Consider the following 19,378-nt stretch of genomic DNA (forward strand, 5'->3'; position numbering starts at 1 on the left):
TCTGTTGCCTCCGCCTATCAAGTCTTCTGACGCGAGGGTCACTCCAGTCGGCAGCTGTTGGCAATAGACCTCCCTCAGGCTCACAGGCTGTGGAGGAGGGGGAGGGGTCTAGTTGCTCCGTTTGCCTGGGCATGGAGCCAGAGCTGGGGGCTGGAGATATTTCCTCCTCTTCAGCCTGTCTGGGCATGGAGCCAGGGCTGGGGCCGGGAGGCATACTAGAACATTTCTCCGTGTTTGGAAGCAGATAAGAAGGCCCCGACTGTGGTGAGATTGGGCGAGACACAACAGCCCTCTGGGAACAAGCGCAAGACGCAAAGCGCAACATTTAAAAAAGAAAAAAAGGGGGGGGGGAAATAACAGCTTGGGTTGTCAAAAACATTAGAGCACATGCCTTTAAGAAAAACATTCCGTCAGAGATGCAAAGCAGAATTCAGTTTTTAGGGGCTTGTAAATACTTTTACGTGGTGGCTCAGTGGCTAAGAGGCTGAACTTGTCGATAGAAAGGTCGGCAGTTCAGCGGCTCGAATCCCTAGTGCCGCGTAATGGGGTGAGCTCCCCTTACTTGTCCCAGCTTCTGCCAACCTAGCAGTTCGAAAGCACGTAAAAAAATGCAAGTAGAAAAATAGGGACCACCTTTGGTGGGAAGGTAACAGCGTTCTGTGCGCCTTTGGCCTTGAGTCATGCCGGCCACAGGACCATGGAGACGTCTTCGGTCAGCGCTGGCTCTTCGGCTTTGAAACTGAGATGAGCACCACCCCCTAGAGTCAGGAACGATTAGCACATATGCACAAGAGGAACCTTTACCTTTACCTTAAATACTTTGAAGTATCTTTTTAGTAAACCAGATAAATCCAAAGAATTATTTTTAAAACGATCCTCATGCAATGAAGATTTTTCTTCAGAGGTAGGAACAGCCATCAGAAGTGAAACATCTATCTAAAGAGAAGCATTCAGCCAATCACTTGAAAGCACTTCAGGAACGTTTCATTATCCCTGATTTTAGTATCCTTCGACTGTTCAGCTTTCATATTGGTCGAGAGGGATTTTAAAATATCCTGCTTTATGATATGTAGCCCGAGCCTTTTTGTCCCTTTTGGGAGCTGTTCCAAGAAGACCAGCCAATGAACAGGAGGGAATTGGCTTAAAATAACTCACAGATTATTATAACGAAGTGTTAATTGCAGGGATAATTAAGCTGTGTGCAAATCTGCTACCCTAGGAGTGTGGAATTTATTGGCAAAGTGAGAGTGTTGCAGTATGCTCTTCTTCAACCACATGATCTCAGCTGTGAAAATACCAAGGAGAGAATTTGGTCTACCTATAGCAGGGATGCGGTGGCTCAGTTGGCTAAGACTCTAAGCTTGTCGATCGAAAGGTCGGCAGTTCAGCGGTTCGAATCCCTTGTAATGGGTTAGCTCCCGTGAGTTGTCCCAGTTGTCGGATAGCACTGGCTCTTTGGCTTTGAAACGGAGATGAGCACTGCCCCCTAGAGTCAGGAACAACTAGCACATATGTGCAAGGGGAACCTTTACCTTTACAGCAAGATGACTGCAATTTGAGAATAGTTCTTGATGTTTGCTGTGTTTAATAGTTTTCCTATAGATGTTTTATTCAGTCAGTCAATCAATCAATCAATCAATCAGACTAAAGCTGAAAGGGACCTTGGAGGTCTCCGAGTCCAGGGGTCTCCAACCTTGGCAACTTTAAGCCTGGCTGGGGAATTCTGGGAGTTGAACCTCCTCTTCAAGCAGGAGACCCTATACTATTTCAGACATCGCTTGGCTAAGTCTGCAAACACCACTCTCCCAGACACTGATTATGTTACCTAACCTGGTAATGAAACGTCTAGAGCATTCAGCCAGTTCAGACCGATTCGGGGGAACCTGTAGTGGCAACCTGCAGATGGGCCAGCCCACCCGCCCCAGCGCTGTGCCATCCTATTTAGCCACATTTTATAAGCCGCGTGCATGTGTGAAAGCGGTGAGAGACAGCAAAGCACATGCGTGTAAGGCTGCACGCATGCGCAGAAGGCGTCCAAGCGTGTGTGTGCGTGCGCTCACATTTTCGGTGTGTGGCAAACTGGGTGTAAAGTTATGTGAAACCCACCTCTGAGTGTTTCTCTACCTTGACAACTTGAAAATGCCTGGACTTCAATTCCCAGAATTCCTCAGTCAGCAAATTTAGCAAACACCAAAGAACCAACGGTTCAGGTTGGACTAGAAGACCTCCAAGGTGTTGTGTCTCACCCAATCTCACCACAGCCAGGGCCTTCTTATCTGCTTCCGAACACGGAGGAATGTTCTAGTATGCCTCCCGGCCCCAGCCCTGGCTCCATGCCCAGACAGGCTGAAGAGGAAGAAATACCTCCAGCCCCCAGCTCTGGCTCCATGCCCAGGCAAACGGAGCAACTAGACCCCTCCCCCTCCTCCACAGCATGTGAGCCTGAGGGAGGTCAATTGCCAACAGCTGCCGACTGGAGTGACCCTCGCGTCAGAAGACTTGATAGACGGAGGCAACAGAAGGAAGGGAGGGGCAGGCCTGGATAAGTGCTGAGTCATGGAGCCACACCCCATGGCCTATATAAAGGATCTGCTTTCTGGCATTCTCTGAGTCAGGCAAAGTCTAAACATATCTTGCTGAAGTCACTTTCTGGTCTCCTGCCTGCCCTGAGGACTTTGCTAGGACTTTGGCAGAGCTGCAGAGGCACGCCTGATTCCGATTTCCCTGACCCGGCCGTCAGCGGAGGAGTGGGACACAACACAAGGTCCCTTCCAGCCCCGTTATTCAATGTGCTGTGAGTCAAACCCTGAGCTACCTAACTTCTCTATCTTGGCATTTGAAAAGAGACCCTTGCACCTTATCTCAAATATAGCACTGAACAGGAAAAAAAAGGGGGGGGGCCTCTTACAGTATTTCTTGAACAAACCGAAGCTCGGAATGAGATTCAAAATGCAATTCCACATTTCAAACGGGAACTAAAAGTTGCAGCCACATTCAAAGGTTTGGAAAAGTTAAAATGGTTAGACTCCAACTCCCGGAATTCTCCAGCCAGTACCGTGTTTCCCGGAAATATGACCGGGTCTTATATTAATATTTGCTCCAAAAGACGCATTAGGGCTTATTTTCTGGTTAGGTCTTATTTTGGGGGAAATACGGTACTAAATGCACTCATCTGGCTGAAAAATCTTAACTGGAGCTTATTTTGGGGGGTAGGACTTATATTACGAGCATCCTGAAAAATCATGCTCCGACTTATTTTTCAGTTGGGTCTTATTTTCGGGGAAACAGGGTATGTGGCTGGGTAATTCTGGGCATTGAAGTCCCTACATCTTAAAGTTGCTGATATTGAGAAACGGTGTGGTCTGGTGTATTAAGATATTCATTGGGTGAACCCTCTTTGTGGGGTATTTCATAGTCATTTAAAAGTATTCATCGAATATTTACCCAATTACTTTGGCAATTTAAGTTGCCAGAGACTCTAAACCTATTTAAATTCTGCTGTTGTACATGGATGCTATATTAGTATTTACTCTATGATTAATGTGCTTGAGGTTATTTTTCTGAAAGCAACTTTGGGTGGAGTTCACAAATGAAACATGATATGCTCTTTTAAAAAATGAAAATAGAAATATTACCCAAGACGGTATGCTCCACAAACTATAAAATACCTCTTCGTTCTCCATTTCATCTCATAAGGGAAGGCCCACAGATAATGAAGAGTATCACAAATGTGTTCTCTTATTTTAATGTTCCCCGCTTGTTTTAAGGGACAATTCAGAGCTAAAGAAAATTAAGTCATTGATTGAAAAGGGCAATTAGAAAGCATGACACAGCAGATTGCATAAAAACAAAAGCCCTTTCTAACAACTTCTGCTCCGTCAATGGGTCCCCGATGCCCTTTCTGATTAAAAAGTCTTATTTATTATGGGGTTGCACTGGTGGTGAAATGTAAAATTTGTTACTACCGGTTCTGTGGGCGTGGCTTGGTGGTGGTGCGGTAGTGTGACTGGGTGGGCGTGGCCAACTTTTTTTTTTAACTTTTAAAAGCATTTTTTTCTACAACCTCTTCGGCTGAAAAGGTTGTTAAAAAAATGCTTTTAAAAGGTTCTGATGATCCCAGCTGAGCCGCACGATCATCGGAGGCTTTTTTTTTTACTTTTAAAAGCAATTTTTTGGCCGAAGAAAAAATGCTTTTAAAAGTAAAAAAAACCCAAAAAAACACCTCTGACGATCGCACGACTCAGCTGGGCATGGGTGTTGGGGTGGGCAGGGATTTTTGCTACCGGTTCTCCGAACCACCCGCTGCCATCGCTACCGGATCAGGCGATCCGGTCCGAAACGGGAGCATTTCATCCCTGGGTTGCACATATTTTTCATGTTGTTGGATTAGCTCCCTTCAATCGTTTTGGTTGATTTTTGCAATCCCAAGGCATTTGTTCATATTGTAGCAACTGCCCACAATGCTAATGGTTTAGTCATAACACTGCAAGCATGGTAAGAAGTGACATTAAGGAAACACTTTTAATTGGTCAGGAGGACAGTGAAATCTAGAAAGATTCCTCCTAAGCATGGTCTTTCTTCCATGCAAAGGACAACCACAAATGTCACATATAAATCATCATAATCCCAGTGGTGGGATTCAGCCGGTTCAGGCAAACCGGTAGTTAAATTGCTGGCTGGCTCCGCCCCGCCCCTCCCCTTCCAGGAGTCCCCACGCGCCCCATTTTGTCTCCCAGGTAAGTGAAGGGAGGCCTCCTAGGCCCAAAATGTGGTTTGGGGGTATGTGCAGTGCCCCCCCCACGGCCTGTTTTTGCTCCCAGGAGGCTTCAGGGAGGCTTACTAGGCCCAAAATGGGGTGCAGGGGGTGCAGCATGGCCCTCCCGTGGCTGGTTTTTGCTTCCAGGAGGCTGCAGGGAGGCTTACTAGACCCAAAATGGGACATGGGGGGGCAGCACATTCCTCCCCTCTGAAGCCCGTTTTTGCTCCCGGGGGGGTACAGGAGGCCGAGTGCTTCCTGTCACACTCCTGGCCACACCCACCATGGCCCCGCCCACCCGGTCATTAGGGCAGAGAACCAGTTGTTATATTATTTGAATCCCACCACTGATAATGACCCCATAATCCCTTACAGGGTGGAGTCTGGGCAGCAGTATTGTTGTGACTCGTCCTTCCTCCTCTCCTCAGCCGGGCCCCTCCTGTCTCCAACCGGGCCTTTTATCAGACTTATTTGTCATGCCTCCAGCCCCCGGCCCTGGCCCCATGCCCGGAGAGGATTCCAGGAGTGAACGGACAAGCCTGATAAATTTCACTCCTACAGCGTGTGAGCAGGAAGTCAGCCAGGTGCTGGAATTAGTGACAGCAGATCCAGATGAAGACAATTCACAGTGGGAGGACCCTCGCTTCCAGAGATCTGAGAGGCGACGCCAGCAGGAGGAGGGGTGGGGCAGACCTGGATAAATGCTGAGTCATGGAGCCACACCCCACAGCCTATATAAAGGACCAGCTTTTGGCATTCCAACCTTGAGTCAAGCAAAGTTTTATCGAGTTTGCTGATATCTGACCCTATCGCTGAAGTCACAACTTGGACTCCTGTCTGCCCTGATAAACCTCGAAGGAACTTGGCAAGCTGCAGAGGCTTCGTTGCCAAGTTTGTCACGGACTTCCTTGACTCGTGCGTCGGAATAGGGGGTGGGACACGACAAATATGGAGCTGAGTGTTTACTGGCCGGATGCCCTTCCTGTCGCCAATGCAGAGTTTTTTTTTCAGCAGATATATTCTCAGTGCGCCCAGAGTGAGAAATATCTGCCTCTATCTAGGATCCAACTCGCAAGCCTCCCGATTGTGAGGCGAGAACGCCACCTCTGGGCTACCCTGCACGACACAAAACTTCACCGTGAAATGATCTGCAGAACTTGATGCAAACCATGACTGAAAGCCAACGTTAAACATCAACACACAAACACACCCTTCCCCTGACATCACTTCATTTTAATGAGCAAAAGAGAACAAGGGTGACTCCCAGAGAGGAAACAGGGCTCCTCGTTGGTGCACTATGCTTGGGGAGTCATACCGGATCAAAACCAGCCTGCTACATAGCATTTTCATTTTACAAAAGGCACTTGCCCCAAGGATCAAAGGGGCCATATAAACCATGAGGCTTCCTTTAAAAAAAAGCTTGGGTTTTTTTGTATTTTTTTTTTGCACGGAAGATATTAATAGAAGTAGCACGATTTGGGTTGACATGGTTATATAGTCTTAAACTCCCTGGATTTTGGCAGGTGAATGTTAGTTGGTGCTGCCCTCTTCTGGAGAGAAGACAAACTGTCCATGGGGGAAAAAAATTCATTTAATGATCTGAGACAAGTTTTGGGCTGCTTGAAGAGGTGTGGATGTCAACTCCCAGAATTCCCCAGCCAGGTAATTCTGGGAGTTGGGAGCCCACACATCTTCAAGCAGCTAAAGCTGAGAAAACACTGATCTAAGACTTAATATCGCCAAGGATTCCTAAGAGTGAGTCATTCAACCTTTTGCTCCACTGTCGTCGCTGTTAAATTAAACCTAGCCAGATTTAGAAGAGCTGTAAGTAGAGGTAAAAGATTTTGAGTCCACGACACAGGCAGAAATGTTTCTCCTGGGGTTGGAGCTAGCCTCACCGATTAGCTTCCTTCTTGACTGGAGTGGATTGCAAGCTGAAAAGGGGATTTTTAAAAGCAGGCCAGATTTCTCTGCATAGCTCTACTAAAAATAAAAACCACCCTTTTTTCAGTCTGGGATCCATCAAGATATAATTTCCTCACCTGATTCAGGCAGCCAAATGTGCTTGGTTAACCTTTGTATGATACAATAGCATCTCTGGATGGAAGGGGGGGAAGAAGGGGGGGGGTGTCAAAGCAACATAACCTAAGCCCCACCCCTTTTGCAATGCATCATGACATCACCGGTCCAGCATGTTCCAAAAGGGTGGAGCTTGTAGCACAGGGATACTTCTGTCTTGATGATGAAAGGCACCCTTGCTATGATGTCAGGGCTAGAAGCTCCACCCTTTCTCAGAAACTCCACCCACTAAAGTCAGAGGGGAGGGGGTGTCACAGCTTCAGGAAGCAAATACCTGCCTGGGTGCCATAATCAAGGTGGGGCCTTCATGGGCCAGATTAATTTCTCCACACACACACAAATGCATAGGTGGGCAGCAGCATACATCCACTGTGACAGCTAGCGCGATGGGTGGCAGTTTGGTTGGCCTTCCAAATGTAATAACTCTTAGCCAGCAGAAACCGAATGCATGGCTGAAAACAAAAGGCAGGAAGAGAGACCCCCAAAGCCAAGCTCACATTCTTTCAGGGATGAAATGCTCCCAGTTTGGACCGGATCGTCTGATCCGGTAGTGATGGTGGCAAGTGGTTCAGAGAACCAGTAGCAAAAATCCCTGCCCCCATCCCCCACCCATGCCCAGCTGAGCCGCGCGATCATCAGAGGGTTTTTTTTTACTTTTAAAAGCATTTTTTTCTTCAGCCGAAAAAATGCTTTTAAAAGTTAAAAAAAAGCCTCTGATGATCGCACAGCTCAGCTGGGATCGCCAGAACCCTTTAAAAACATTTTTTCTACAACCACTTCGGTGGAAGAGGTTGTAGAAAAAATGCTTTTAAAAGGCTCCTCTGGCAATCCCAGCTGAGTTGCTTGATCATCAGAGGCTTTTTTTTTATTTTAAAGGCAAAAAGGCAAAGAAAAGAAAAGGCCTCTGACAATCAGGCAACACAGCTGGGATTGTCAGAGAGCCTTTAAAAGCATTTTTTCTTCAGCCGAAAAAATGCTTTTAAAAGTTAAAAAAAAAGCTTCTGATGACCGCGCGGCTCAGCTGGGATCGCCAGAACCCTTTAAAAATATTTTTTCTACAACCTCTTCGACGGAAGTGATTGTAGAAAAAATGCTTTTAAAAGGCTCCTCTGGCAATCCCAGCTGAGTTGCTTGATCATTAGAGGCTATTTTTTTTATTTTAAAGGCAAAAAAAATGTTTTTAAAGAAAAGAAAAGCCTCTGACAATCAGGCAACTCAGCTGGGATTGTCAGAGGAGCCTTTTAAAAGCATTTTTTTTCTTTGGCTGAAAAGGTTGTAGACAAAAATGCTTTTAAAAGTTAAAAAAAAAGTTGGCCATGCCCACCCAGTTACATTAACCCCTCCACCAAGCCATGCCCACAGAACCAGTAGTAACAAATTTTACATTTCACCCCTGTATCCTTTCTACCCTCAAACTGACCCTTTGCATCAGCTAATCATGTTCCTTCCTTCTAACAAGCCTGTTATCCTTCTGCATTATACCTGGGACACATTTGAGGATGCTAGAAAGTCCCCGTTCCGGCAGCCAAGAACACCACCAAGTTTTCTGACTGCAGCACTGGTTCCAGCTATTAAAAACCCCAGGCCCTTGGGGAACTGTGAAATCACTGGAAGCTTATTAAGATTGCATTATTTATCATGACTTCCAAGAGACCATCCTCCTCCCTCTGTCTCTCTCCCCCGCACCTCTCCCATCTCCTCTTTGAACTTTTCCTCTGTATGGGCACAAATAGCCCTTTCATCTCCGTTCAGTGGGAAATGCTGTTGTCCTCAACTGGCCACGGTGGCGGGGGGCGGGGGAACCCAAAAACCAGAGGGAAGTTACCCTTCCTCAGCAGATTTCTACCAAAAGAAAAAAAAGGAAAGGAAAAAAAAGCTGTTTCAACCTCTTACATTGCAAAGCTTCATCTCTAGAGCAGGGGTCCCCAACCTTGGCATCTTTAAGCCTGGTTGACTTCAAACGGTCTCTGGTGGCTCAGACTGGTAAGACAGTCTGTTATTAACAGCAGCTGCTTGCAATTACTGCAGGTTCAAGTCCCACCAGGCCCAAGGTTGACTCAGCCTTATATCCTTTATAAGGTAGGTAAAATGAGGACCCAGATTGTTGGGGGCAATAAAAGTTGACTTTGTATATAATATACAAATGGATGAAGACTATTGCTTGACCATAGTGTAAGCCGCCCTGAGTCTTTGGAGAAGGGCGGGATATAAATGCAAAAAATAAAAATAAAAATAAAAAACTCCCAACTTTGCTGGCTGGGGTATTCTGGGAATTGAAGTCCTCCAGGCTTAAAGTTGCCAAGGTTGGGGATCCCTGCTCTAGAGTTCATCAGCTGGGTGAATCGGTAGATGAGATCACGTCCCACAAGAAAGGGTATGCAAGGAGATGGCAGGAAAATTCTTCAGCAGCAGCAACAAATGGAAAAGGGAACTAACTAACTGAAGAGGTGGGCTGCAGGCAATCCTGGGTTTAAAAGATTCTACGCATCGATATCTAAAAATATATATATATTTGCTAACTACCTATTCAGAAGTTGACCTAGGGGTGTCAAACACAAGGCCTGCCATGTGGTTGGATCCAGCCCACATTATTAATCTACCTTTACTTCTGTCCACATCGATGTGGTCAATCTTAAAATTAAAGATCATCTTTAATTGGAGAAGGGGCTTCTAATTGGTTGCTAAGAGTCAACACCAACTTAGTGGCCCATCATCCATCCATCCATCCTCCACAATTTTAAGGAAAAGACACAGAGGAAAAACCACGGTTTCGGAAAGTTTCTCGTCCCCTTCTAGGATTGCAATCCAGATTGGCTGCGCGATCTCAATGGCACAATTATGAACCATGGAGAACATCAATGAAATAGCGAATTATGCCGGATAAACCTCAGGTGGGCTTTTCTTGGGTAATAAGGGGAAAAAAATCAGGATCTCTCAACTCTTTGTTGTTTTTAGAACTATTGACTTGGTGGGAGCCCCAGACTGATCTCGTTGTGGTAGCAATCATGGTTAGTTCTGAACAGGGGACCATCTGTGAAACTGAGAATGATAAACTAGATGTCACAGATGGTGGTTGGACCATGTGTTGGACTGATGGGTGCAGGGGATGGATTTGGGAGGGTTTGATGTACTGAGGGAAAACCTGGAACTTTCAGATGCGGGTTTTCCCAGCTGTGCCAGTATACCTACTCTAGTAAATAGAACTTGAAGAAAATGCTTGTCTCAGAGTTTTTAATTGGAGTTGGGGGTTTTCTGGAACACCGACATTAACCCGAATCCATCCCCTGCACGCATCAGTCCATCACATGGTCCAATCGCCAACCATCCCATCTCGGGACATCACTCCAACCGCTCCTTCTCCAGATGCAGGACTGTCATGACCTTGACCAAAAAGAAGAATGCTATTTTGTCTAACTACATTCCCTCTACTAAATCCCCTCCCCCAGCTCCTACTTTCCCACACACAAGAAGGTGGCAGCGTGGAAGCTTCCAATGGTGCTAATATGGCTTCCAAAGCTGACACTAGATTGAAAACTTGAGCGACAAGCAAACCACGACTTCTCTAAAGCTGCCGAGAGAACTGCACGGATGCAGCCACCAGGAGAAGAACTTGACTCAAGGAGTTTTTATTTATCCACGAGCCCAAGGAGAGCTTTTTAAAGGGGAAGAGCTCAGACAGGGCCCTGCTGTAATAAGCAGCTTTGAGCTGAGCTCAGGAGTTAGAATCCTTCATGGTCACTAGAACTCGGCTGAAGGCCAATGGTTAGAAGGTTGTCCTCCCTCTCTCTCTGAGAAGCAGTGGACTTTAAGCAGCAAGCCAAAACAGAAGGGGAAGGTCTTGGGAAGGGGGCTCAGTTGGGTTTGGCATGACCCCAGAGGTAACCAGTTCTGGAATTCACTGGACTTGTAGCAAGCAATGGGGCCTTGCTGGGAGAACTAAGGCCAGGCAGAACAAAGGAAGGAAGCACTCCAGATCCAGGAGAATGACATACAGCGACCTAGGAGAAGAGGAGAAAAGGAAAGAAATGAGGCACAGTGGAGAAAGTTGGCATTCAAATAAAAAAAAAGGAAGAAGCTCAAGACTCGAAGTGACCTGTGATGAGACCCCAATTCCAGCCAGATAATGAACTTATCATGGTTATGAATACCATCTTGCTGTTGGGAGTTATCTTCACTCATTTTCCAGATTTATTCGAAACATCAAACAGCTCAGCTGCCGGTCCTTTTTCAGCTTAAACTCCTGGTCCTATATTGCTTCAACTTTTACTCTCTTACAATTCAGACCCAGAACAACACACAGCTTAGCACTACGATCCATCCTGAAACCTGCTTTTATTTTAATTTTTTACCACTCTCCACCGGCTGGCTCTTAGACAGAGGCCTCCATTTCCTATTCCAGCATGTCCCACCTGGAACAAATACGATGTCGCTTTGGACAGGTTCGCATGTGCACACACGCAATTTAAAGTTGGGCAGTTTGCAGCTGAAAAGGGCAACTTCAGATGGAGCTTACGAGACCCAGTTCTCCACCTGGCAGATGACGGCTTTGCTCTCCACATCTCATAACAGATCCTTTTGTACAATTCCTCACCCAGTTTTGAAAATGGGAATCGAGCAGTTGCAGTGGTTCTTCACATTTAAATCCTTGGCACAATTGTGGGAATGTGTCAGCTGAGGGGCTAGGACCGTGATGGCGATCCACAGGTGGCACGCAGAGCCATATCGGTGGGCACGCGAGCTGAGCTCCGGCATGCATCCTGTTGTGTCCCACTCCTCCTCTGACGGTCGGGTCTGGGAAGTCTGTATCAAGTGTGGCCACGAAGCCTCTGCAGCTTTGCCAAATTCCTGTCAGAGTTCTCAGGGCAGGCAGGAATCCAAGGTGTGACTTCAGCAACCAGATGAGACTTTGCCTGACTCAAGGAATGCCCAAAAAGCAGATCCTTTATATAGGCCATGGGGTGTGGCTCCATGACTCAGCACTTATCCAGGCCTGCCCCTCCCTTCCTTTTGCTGACGTCGCCTCTCCATTCTCTGGAAGTGGGGATCTGTCCACTGTGTCTTTTCGTCCTCCTGCTCAGCTGCCGGCAATTCTAGCTCGTGGCTGGCTTCATGCTCACACGCTGTAGGGAGGTTTGTTTGCTCAGTCTGTCCGGGCATGGTGCCAGGGCTTGGGGGCTGGAGGCATGCCAGGCCATTCTTCTTCACTATCAGTCTCTGGCTCAGATAGCAGGAGATGGGAGGGGCCCGGCTGAGGAGAGGAGGGCGGGCGAGGCATAACACATGTGTGCGCCAGCCAGCTGTTTTTCGGGCCTTCTGGGCCCACCAGAAGTCAGAAAACGGGCCATTTTCAGCCTCCGGAGGGCCTCCGGGAAGGTGGGGAAGGCCAATTTTGCCCCCCCAGACTCCTAGAAAGGCTCTGGAACCTGGGGAGAGCGAAAAATGGGCCTACTGGGCCCACTGTGCCATCGCGTGCCAAAAGCAGGGGGAGCGTGGGAGGGTCACACGCGCAGGCGTGGGGGGACGAGGCGCATACAATTATTGGTGTGGGCATGTGCACGTGTAACAATCCCCCCCCGTGCTCCCTCACTTTTGGCACATGATGGCAAAAAGGTTAGCCATCACTGGGCTCGGACCTTCAACCCCATTGCATGTTTAATGTTTACTTGATTATTGCTGAGGTCATCAAATGGCATACCTACCACAGAGGTCCAAAAGAAGTTAATCCTGAAAATTAAAACAAGCCTATCTTTTTTACCCCCAAAATAGGAAATTTAGACAAGAAAAACCTGGTCTTGCCTGCCTCCAAATGTCATGTTATCAAGAAAGCAAGATGCCCTTCCTTTTTCAAACAGATTTATAACAGATTTATTTATAACAAACAAAACCCAAACAAAGCTAGCTTTCCTTTTAGAATCGATATAGTCTCTGCATGAACAAGGCCTCTGTTCTCGAGACCGTTTAGATCTTACAGAAGAAGAGAAAGGGGAAGTAAACGTTGCATTTCGCACAGAGCAACGAAGGCAGCAGCTGATGGTAAAAACCGCAAGAGTGAAGAGAATCAAAATGAAGTTACATCACAAAGGTCATTTTTTATTTAATCTGCAAGCAACTCACCAGCTCCGGACGTTTTCTATCTCATCCTTGTGGATAAACCTAGTGAGAATTATAAAAAAAAAAGTCTGATTTTTTTAAAAAGGCCTTTCCCTGAAGCGATTTATTCGCTCCTTCAGCAAACACACTTTAAGCTAAGACGGCCTCTTTCCACTGGTGCCTGTGGCATGATATACCCAAACAGTTTTGAAAACCATCTTGGTTCAGAATGCCAGATGCAGCAAATATAAATAAGCAACCATTTCATCATACTGTATCTAGAAGATTCCTAATTTCCACTGCCCAGCACTGTGCTGCCCCAAAGGTACCTGTTGTGTCTGTGCCCCCCGAGCCGGGGCCCCTGCCAGAAAGTGACTCGGAAAGTGAGGGGGAAGGGCCATCAGGACTTACCTCTGGAGCACCAGCTTCCCTGGCTCAGCTCCAGGAGCCAGAGGCAGGCCAGGTGGAGGAGATAACGAGGCCTCCGTCCCCTGATTCTTTCCCCCCCCCCAGGCCACGCCTCCAGACCCGGCTGATGGCAATCAGGCCTGGTTGGACCCTAGGTTTCGTAGGCAGGAGAGGCGGGAACAACAGAAGCAAGGCCTCCAGAGGGCCTCCGGGGTGGGGGGAAGGCCGTTTTCGCCTTCCCCAGGCTCCTAGAAAGCCTCTGGAGGCTGGAGAGGGTGAAAAAGGGGCCTACTGGGCCCACTGGGCCATCATGAGCCAAAAACAGGGGGACCACCGGGGGGGGGGGGTCGCGCAGGAATGCACAGTGGGTGGGGCACATTGAATTATGGGTGTGGTCACACATAAACACGACCCACAATGCTCCCCCTGCTTTTGGCACACGACGGCAAAAAGGTTAGCCATCACTGGTATAGGGTTTCCTGCCCAAGCAAGGGGTTGAACTAGAAGACCTCCAAGGTCCCTTCCAACTATGCTCCAACTATGTTATTCTATTCTATTCTACCAGTATTGTTCTGTTCTTTTCCTATTCCTATTCCTATTCCTATTCTATTTTATTCTATTCTATTCTATTCTATTGTATTCTATTCAGCTCAGTTTTATTTCTCTTGTTCCCTGTGCTTAAGTCAGAGTTGGGCAGCTATAATTCTTTGAAATAAATATATAAAAAATAGTAATTTTTTTAAAGTTCCCTGGCCCAGGAAAAGTTCTCCCCAGGAGAAAAGGGAAACAGAGGGTAGATGTAGCCACAGGTTGGCTCTTACGTCGGATTGAGCTGCGCAGAGTTCCTTCCTCTTCATCCGGTTCTCCGGTCCTGGGGACAAAACCAAACCATCACACCTCTTGAGCTACCATCACAGCAGCCAGTGAAAATTCTGTGCATGCAGAACAGGTTTAGAGCATTAACTTGCAACGTATTCAGTACACCACGAACCCTTTAGAAGCTCCGCAGCTCCTATCTTTACAGTATTTTTTCTCCACTTTTAAAGAACTGTTTCAGCTGATTGTAAAACGGCAGGCGTGTTCAACTTTAAGATTTGTGGACTTCAACTCCCAGAATTCCCCAGCCAGCATGAGAGGAATTCTGAGGTGTCAAAGTCTAAAGGTAAAGGTTCCCCTCACACATATGTGCTAGTCTTTCCCAACTCTAGGGGGCGGTGCTCATCTCCGTTTCAAAGCCGAAGAGCCAGCGCTGTCCGAAGACGTCTCCATGGTCATGTGGCCAGCATGACTCAATGTCAAAGGCGCACGGAACACTGTTACCTTCCCACCAAAGGTGGTCCCTATTTTTCTACTTGCATTTTTTACATGCTTTCGAACTGCTAGGTTGGCAGAAGCTGGGACAAGGAATGGGAGCTCACCCCGTTACGCGGCACTAGGGATTCGAACCGCTGAACTGCCGACCTTTCTGATCGACAAGCTCAGCGTCTTAGCCGCTGAGCCACCTTGTAATCGAAGTCTACGAATCTTAAAAGTTGCCAAGCTTGGATACTCCTGTTGTAAACCACTGCACTATCAGAGCTGAGGGATGAGAAGCGAAACATCTTCAAAGAAAAACCAGAAAGTCCAGTTGCTTGGAAAGTCTCTTGTGGGGGCGGGGGGAGGGGGGAAAGCACCTTTGGGGCATTCAATTTGGCCCCTTGCAAACGGTTAGCAAAGAAGAACTTTGTAATGTGTGAAATTGGCCCGTTGAGTTCTTCATTTTTCCTCTCTTGCGCTGCGTTCTTGTGTGCCATGTATTCAGCCAGAATAAGGCTGAAAATCTTGCCTTGATAAATCATTGGAATGCAACGTGCTGGGAATTGTACTGGCTGAAGAGAGAAGGCAGAGTTATCAATGCAGGCGGCTCAGGGATGATGTCACTGGGTGCGGGCCTTGCACAGGGATAGAAAACCGTGGGTTTTTTTTTAATAAAAGCTATGCTACAGCGCTCCCTGCTGGCTTCCAAAAGGAATAACGATTCAGCATACTAAAGGTAACGATAAACTATATATATATATATATAATAAGGTCAAATCTGAATGTGCAAATGGATGCAGTAAAATGCCGCAGTGGGAATTCTTGCCTTCCCTCCCTCCAAGCACGGTGTTGTTTGTGCGCTTCATTCATACAGCAGAAAAATCCACAACTGTAAAAATGGCCAACCCATTCTGCTACTCGCGTCTTGTACTGCCAGCAAAAGAAGTCACATTAAATACACGTAGTCCTCATTTAACAATTGCCCCGTTCAAAGACCATTTAAAGTTAGGATAGTGCTAAAAAAAAAATGATTTTATGACTGAAGCTTGTATTTAGAACCGTCACAGTCCCTCAGTCACAAAATCACTATTACAGCCAGTACAGAATAGAATAGAATAGAATAGAATAGAATAGAATAGAATAGAATAGAATAGAATAGAATAGAATAGAATAGAATAGAATAGAATAGAATCGAGTCGAGTCGAGTCGAGTCGAGTCGAGTCGAGTCGAATCGAATCGAATCGAATCGAATAGAATAGAATAGAATAGAATAGAATAGAATAGAATAGAATAGAATTCTTTATTGGCCAAGGAATTTATTGGACACAAAAGGAATTTGTCTTCGGTGCATATGCTCTCAGTATACATAAAAAAGACATTCAGAATTTGTATCATTTCTGGGTTAACTGAGATATCTGGACATCATTGTGGTTCGTCCTAGACATTTACAAGCTTTTCCCAACCTGGTACCCTCCAAAATATCTGCAATTACAGTGCAGGTACCACTGAAGGATACCAGATGTGAGAAAACTGCTGTAGATTCAATTGCTTATATGACAACCGAAGTTAGCCAGGGAGTTGATTAAACAATCCTTCTTTTGAAACAATCTGTGGTACTCTTTTCTTCCCAATTTTCACAACTCTTATTTGCTGCTAGCACCCCACCACTTCCAAATCTCCATTTTATGGTGTATCATCTGAATATTTCTACAAGGGTCAAAATTAAAAGCTCATTTATTGCGTAATTACCGACATCATGCTTACAAGTTAACCTTCTCATGCCCCATCTCTCTCCCTGCTTCCAATTCCGGCATCCCAGAAAGAAAGCAATTATCAGCAGATGTATTAATTCAGAGAATGAATCATTGGACTGGCCAGATTCTTCCCCAGCAGGGAGATAAAAGAAAATGGAAATAAAAGAGAATAAAGAAGAAGAAGCAGCAGGACATTTCAACAGTCTCCAAATAATTAAGATATTCGAACCACATCACAAAACATGCAAAACTACATCATGCTATTTGGCTACCCACCCCTCCTTTTCCCCCCCATACTGCCCTTCTTCATCCATTTGAAACAACTTGGATAACCGCAGTTCTACATCACCTCCAAATTAACTTTTACCTTTGCTGCTGGTTAAACTTGCAACGACAGCGCCGGCCTAGGAGAGAAAAGAGAAGAAGAAGAGCTGAGCAAGGACCCCAAAAGAATCTGAGCAGGGATGAGGGTTTTTTTTGGTGGGAAGTACTATTTAACAGAATAACAGATGATGGAAAGGACCTTGGAGGTCTTTTAGTCCAGGGGTCTCCAACCTTGGCAACTTTAAGCCTGGAGGACTTCAACTCCCAGAATCCCCCAGCCACTTTTGCTTTACCAAGGCATTTATAAAGTGGTATATAAGAGTACAGGTAGTCCTCAAGTTATGAGGACTTGCCCATCACGGTCATAATCTCATCGTAGTTACAAAGTGGGTCAACAATGTGAATGACCTGATTTTTATGACCTTTTTTGTGTTGGTCACTAAGTAAACGAGACAGCTGTAAAGTAACCACCGTTATTATTAAGGGAATGCTGTACTTGTTAAGTGAACCAGTGATTGGTTATGGCCATGGTTTTCCTGAAAACCAGAAGTCGGTGCTAGTTTTCGGCAAAACCATTATAAAGTGAGATGATCGAGGGATGCTACAAATGGCCATCAATGTATTCTGGTTGCCAAGTGCGATTATTGTGACTCTGGAGGGGGAATCTCAGCACAGGGACATAAGAAGCCCAAAGGAGCTTTGTTGTAATGTTGAACAGTAGCTAAGTCTTAAGTTGGAGACGATCTATGACAGAGGTCTCCAACCTTGGCCACTTGAAGACTTGTGGACTTCAATTCCCACAGTTTCTCAGCCAGCTTTGCTGGCTGAGGAACTCTGGGAGTTGAAGTCCACAAGTCTTAGAGTGGCCAAGGTTGGAGACTCCCTGAGCCATGACACATTTTATTTTACAGGCATAAGTCTTGGATCAAACAGTACAATAGTTGGGTTCAGACACAAGACAACCAAACCACACCATTGCTTTCTATGATATATGAACGCACTCGGCATACTTCAAGGGTGTTCTGGTCCCAACCCACAGCCCCCTTCCTGGGCAACTACTGGATGGTAGCTACTCACTAAGGATGATGAGGATGCCCATCAGAAACAGGACAACTGCAAACACCAAGCCTCCAACTCTCAGCGAATAGTAATCTGGTGTGGGGGAAAAAATGAGTTTGTCATGCGAGGAATAGAAAGTAGCCTGGAATTAGAACAAAGAACCTTATTTCTACAGGCCTAAAACCCACAGAATAGGGTTTAGGAAGCATGGTCCATCCATCCCTGGGCCAGTAGAAAATTATTTTATCTCCATCACTGATCCCTCTCCTTCCTGCTTTATGAGTTCTTGCCCAACCCCTTAGCCTTAGAGTCTGGGTTAGGGCTCCATGAATTTGGAGAGCAAAATGGATATCACCAACAACTCGTAACGCATTGTTATTGTTTAGGAGGGACATTACTTTTTGAGGCTGTTCTATTTACCTTTCATAGTAAAATACAAGTGGGGGGAAATCCACTTAGGGTTAGGGTTAGGTCCCCATGAATTGGGAGAGCCAAATGGACATTGCCAATGGATTCATAGTGCATTGATACACTTAGGCGGGTGATTACAGAGGTGGGTTTCACATTTTGAGAATTCTAGTCCCATCTTCAGCACGAAAGCTGGTTGGGTGACCTTGGGCCAATCACCGAGAAATTGAGAATTCTAGTCCCACCTTAGGCAACGAAAGGCAGCTGGGCGCGGTCCCTCTGCCTCAGCCCAACCCACTTCGCAGGGTTGTTGTCGTGTGAAAAATAGGAGGAGGAAGGAGTATCAGGTAGGTTCACTGCCTTGAGTTGGGATAAATAAATTAAAAAAAAAAAACAAGTGGATCCCAGAGGTGTTCTAATTCAATTCCAAATCAGCAAATTATTGTGGACATCTTTTCCCCACTTATCTTCCTCAGGGGTGGGGCTGCTGGGGGTTCGCAGGGGTTCGGGAGAACCTCTAGCTAAGATCTGTGCACTTCAGAGAACCCCCAAATCCCACTCCTGGGTGGCCCCGCCCATCTGGCCCTACCCCTCCCAGGAGTCCCCACGTGGCCCGATTTGGTTGCAGGTCAGTGCAGGATGCGCGCGGAGGCTTAGGGAGGGTGAAAAACTGGTGTACCGAAAGTTCGGAAAGGCTGGAAACGGGCTCCAGAGGGCCTCATGAGCCTGGGGAGGCCATTTTGGCCCTCCTGGAGGCTCAAGGAAAGCCTCCGGAGCCTGGGGAGGGCAAAAACGCCCCCCCCCGTGGTGCAGGAGGTCAACTAGGCCATGCCAGAGGTGGGTTTCAGCAGGTTCTGACCAGTTCTAGAGAACCGGTAGCAAAAATTTTGAGTAGTTCGGAGAACCGGTAGTAAAAATTTTGACTGGCCCCACCCCCATCTATTCTCTGCCTCCCAAGTCCCAGCTGATCGGGAGGAAATGGGGATTTTTGCAGTAACCTTCCCCTGGAGTGGGGATGGAATGGAGATTTTGCAGTATCCTTCCCCTGCCACGCCCACCAAGCCATGCCACGCCCACCAAGCCACACCCTCAGAACCAGTAGTAAAAAAAATTGAAACCCACCACTGGGCCACACCCACCATGGCCACGCCCACACAGCAACCGGGCAGCGAACCCCTTGCTAAAAATTTTGAGGCCCACCCCT

At 46.7% G+C, this 19,378-nt stretch overlaps 1 protein-coding gene across 2 annotated transcripts in view; it reads right to left on the reverse strand.

Annotated features, from left to right (window-relative positions):
* Window positions 1-10,442: 10,442 nt before the first annotated feature.
* LOC131204839 (phospholemman-like) overlaps window positions 10,443-19,378 on the reverse strand; it is a 40,779-nt gene continuing 31,843 nt past the window's right edge. For both annotated transcript variants that reach the window (XM_058196462.1, XM_058196463.1), the window contains 5 exons: window positions 17,785-17,859; window positions 16,751-16,787; window positions 14,155-14,204; window positions 12,950-12,988; window positions 10,443-10,833 (listed from right to left, as the gene is read on the reverse strand). In XM_058196462.1, the coding sequence (XP_058052445.1) occupies window positions 12,966-12,988; window positions 14,155-14,204; window positions 16,751-16,787; window positions 17,785-17,859 (185 nt within the window). In that variant the 3' untranslated portion in view covers window positions 10,443-10,833; window positions 12,950-12,965. The remainder of the gene's footprint in view (window positions 10,834-12,949; window positions 12,989-14,154; window positions 14,205-16,750; window positions 16,788-17,784; window positions 17,860-19,378) is intronic.

Source organism: Ahaetulla prasina, chromosome 10 (genome assembly GCF_028640845.1).
Source record: "Ahaetulla prasina isolate Xishuangbanna chromosome 10, ASM2864084v1, whole genome shotgun sequence".
Taxonomy (NCBI): Eukaryota; Metazoa; Chordata; class Lepidosauria; order Squamata; family Colubridae; genus Ahaetulla; species Ahaetulla prasina.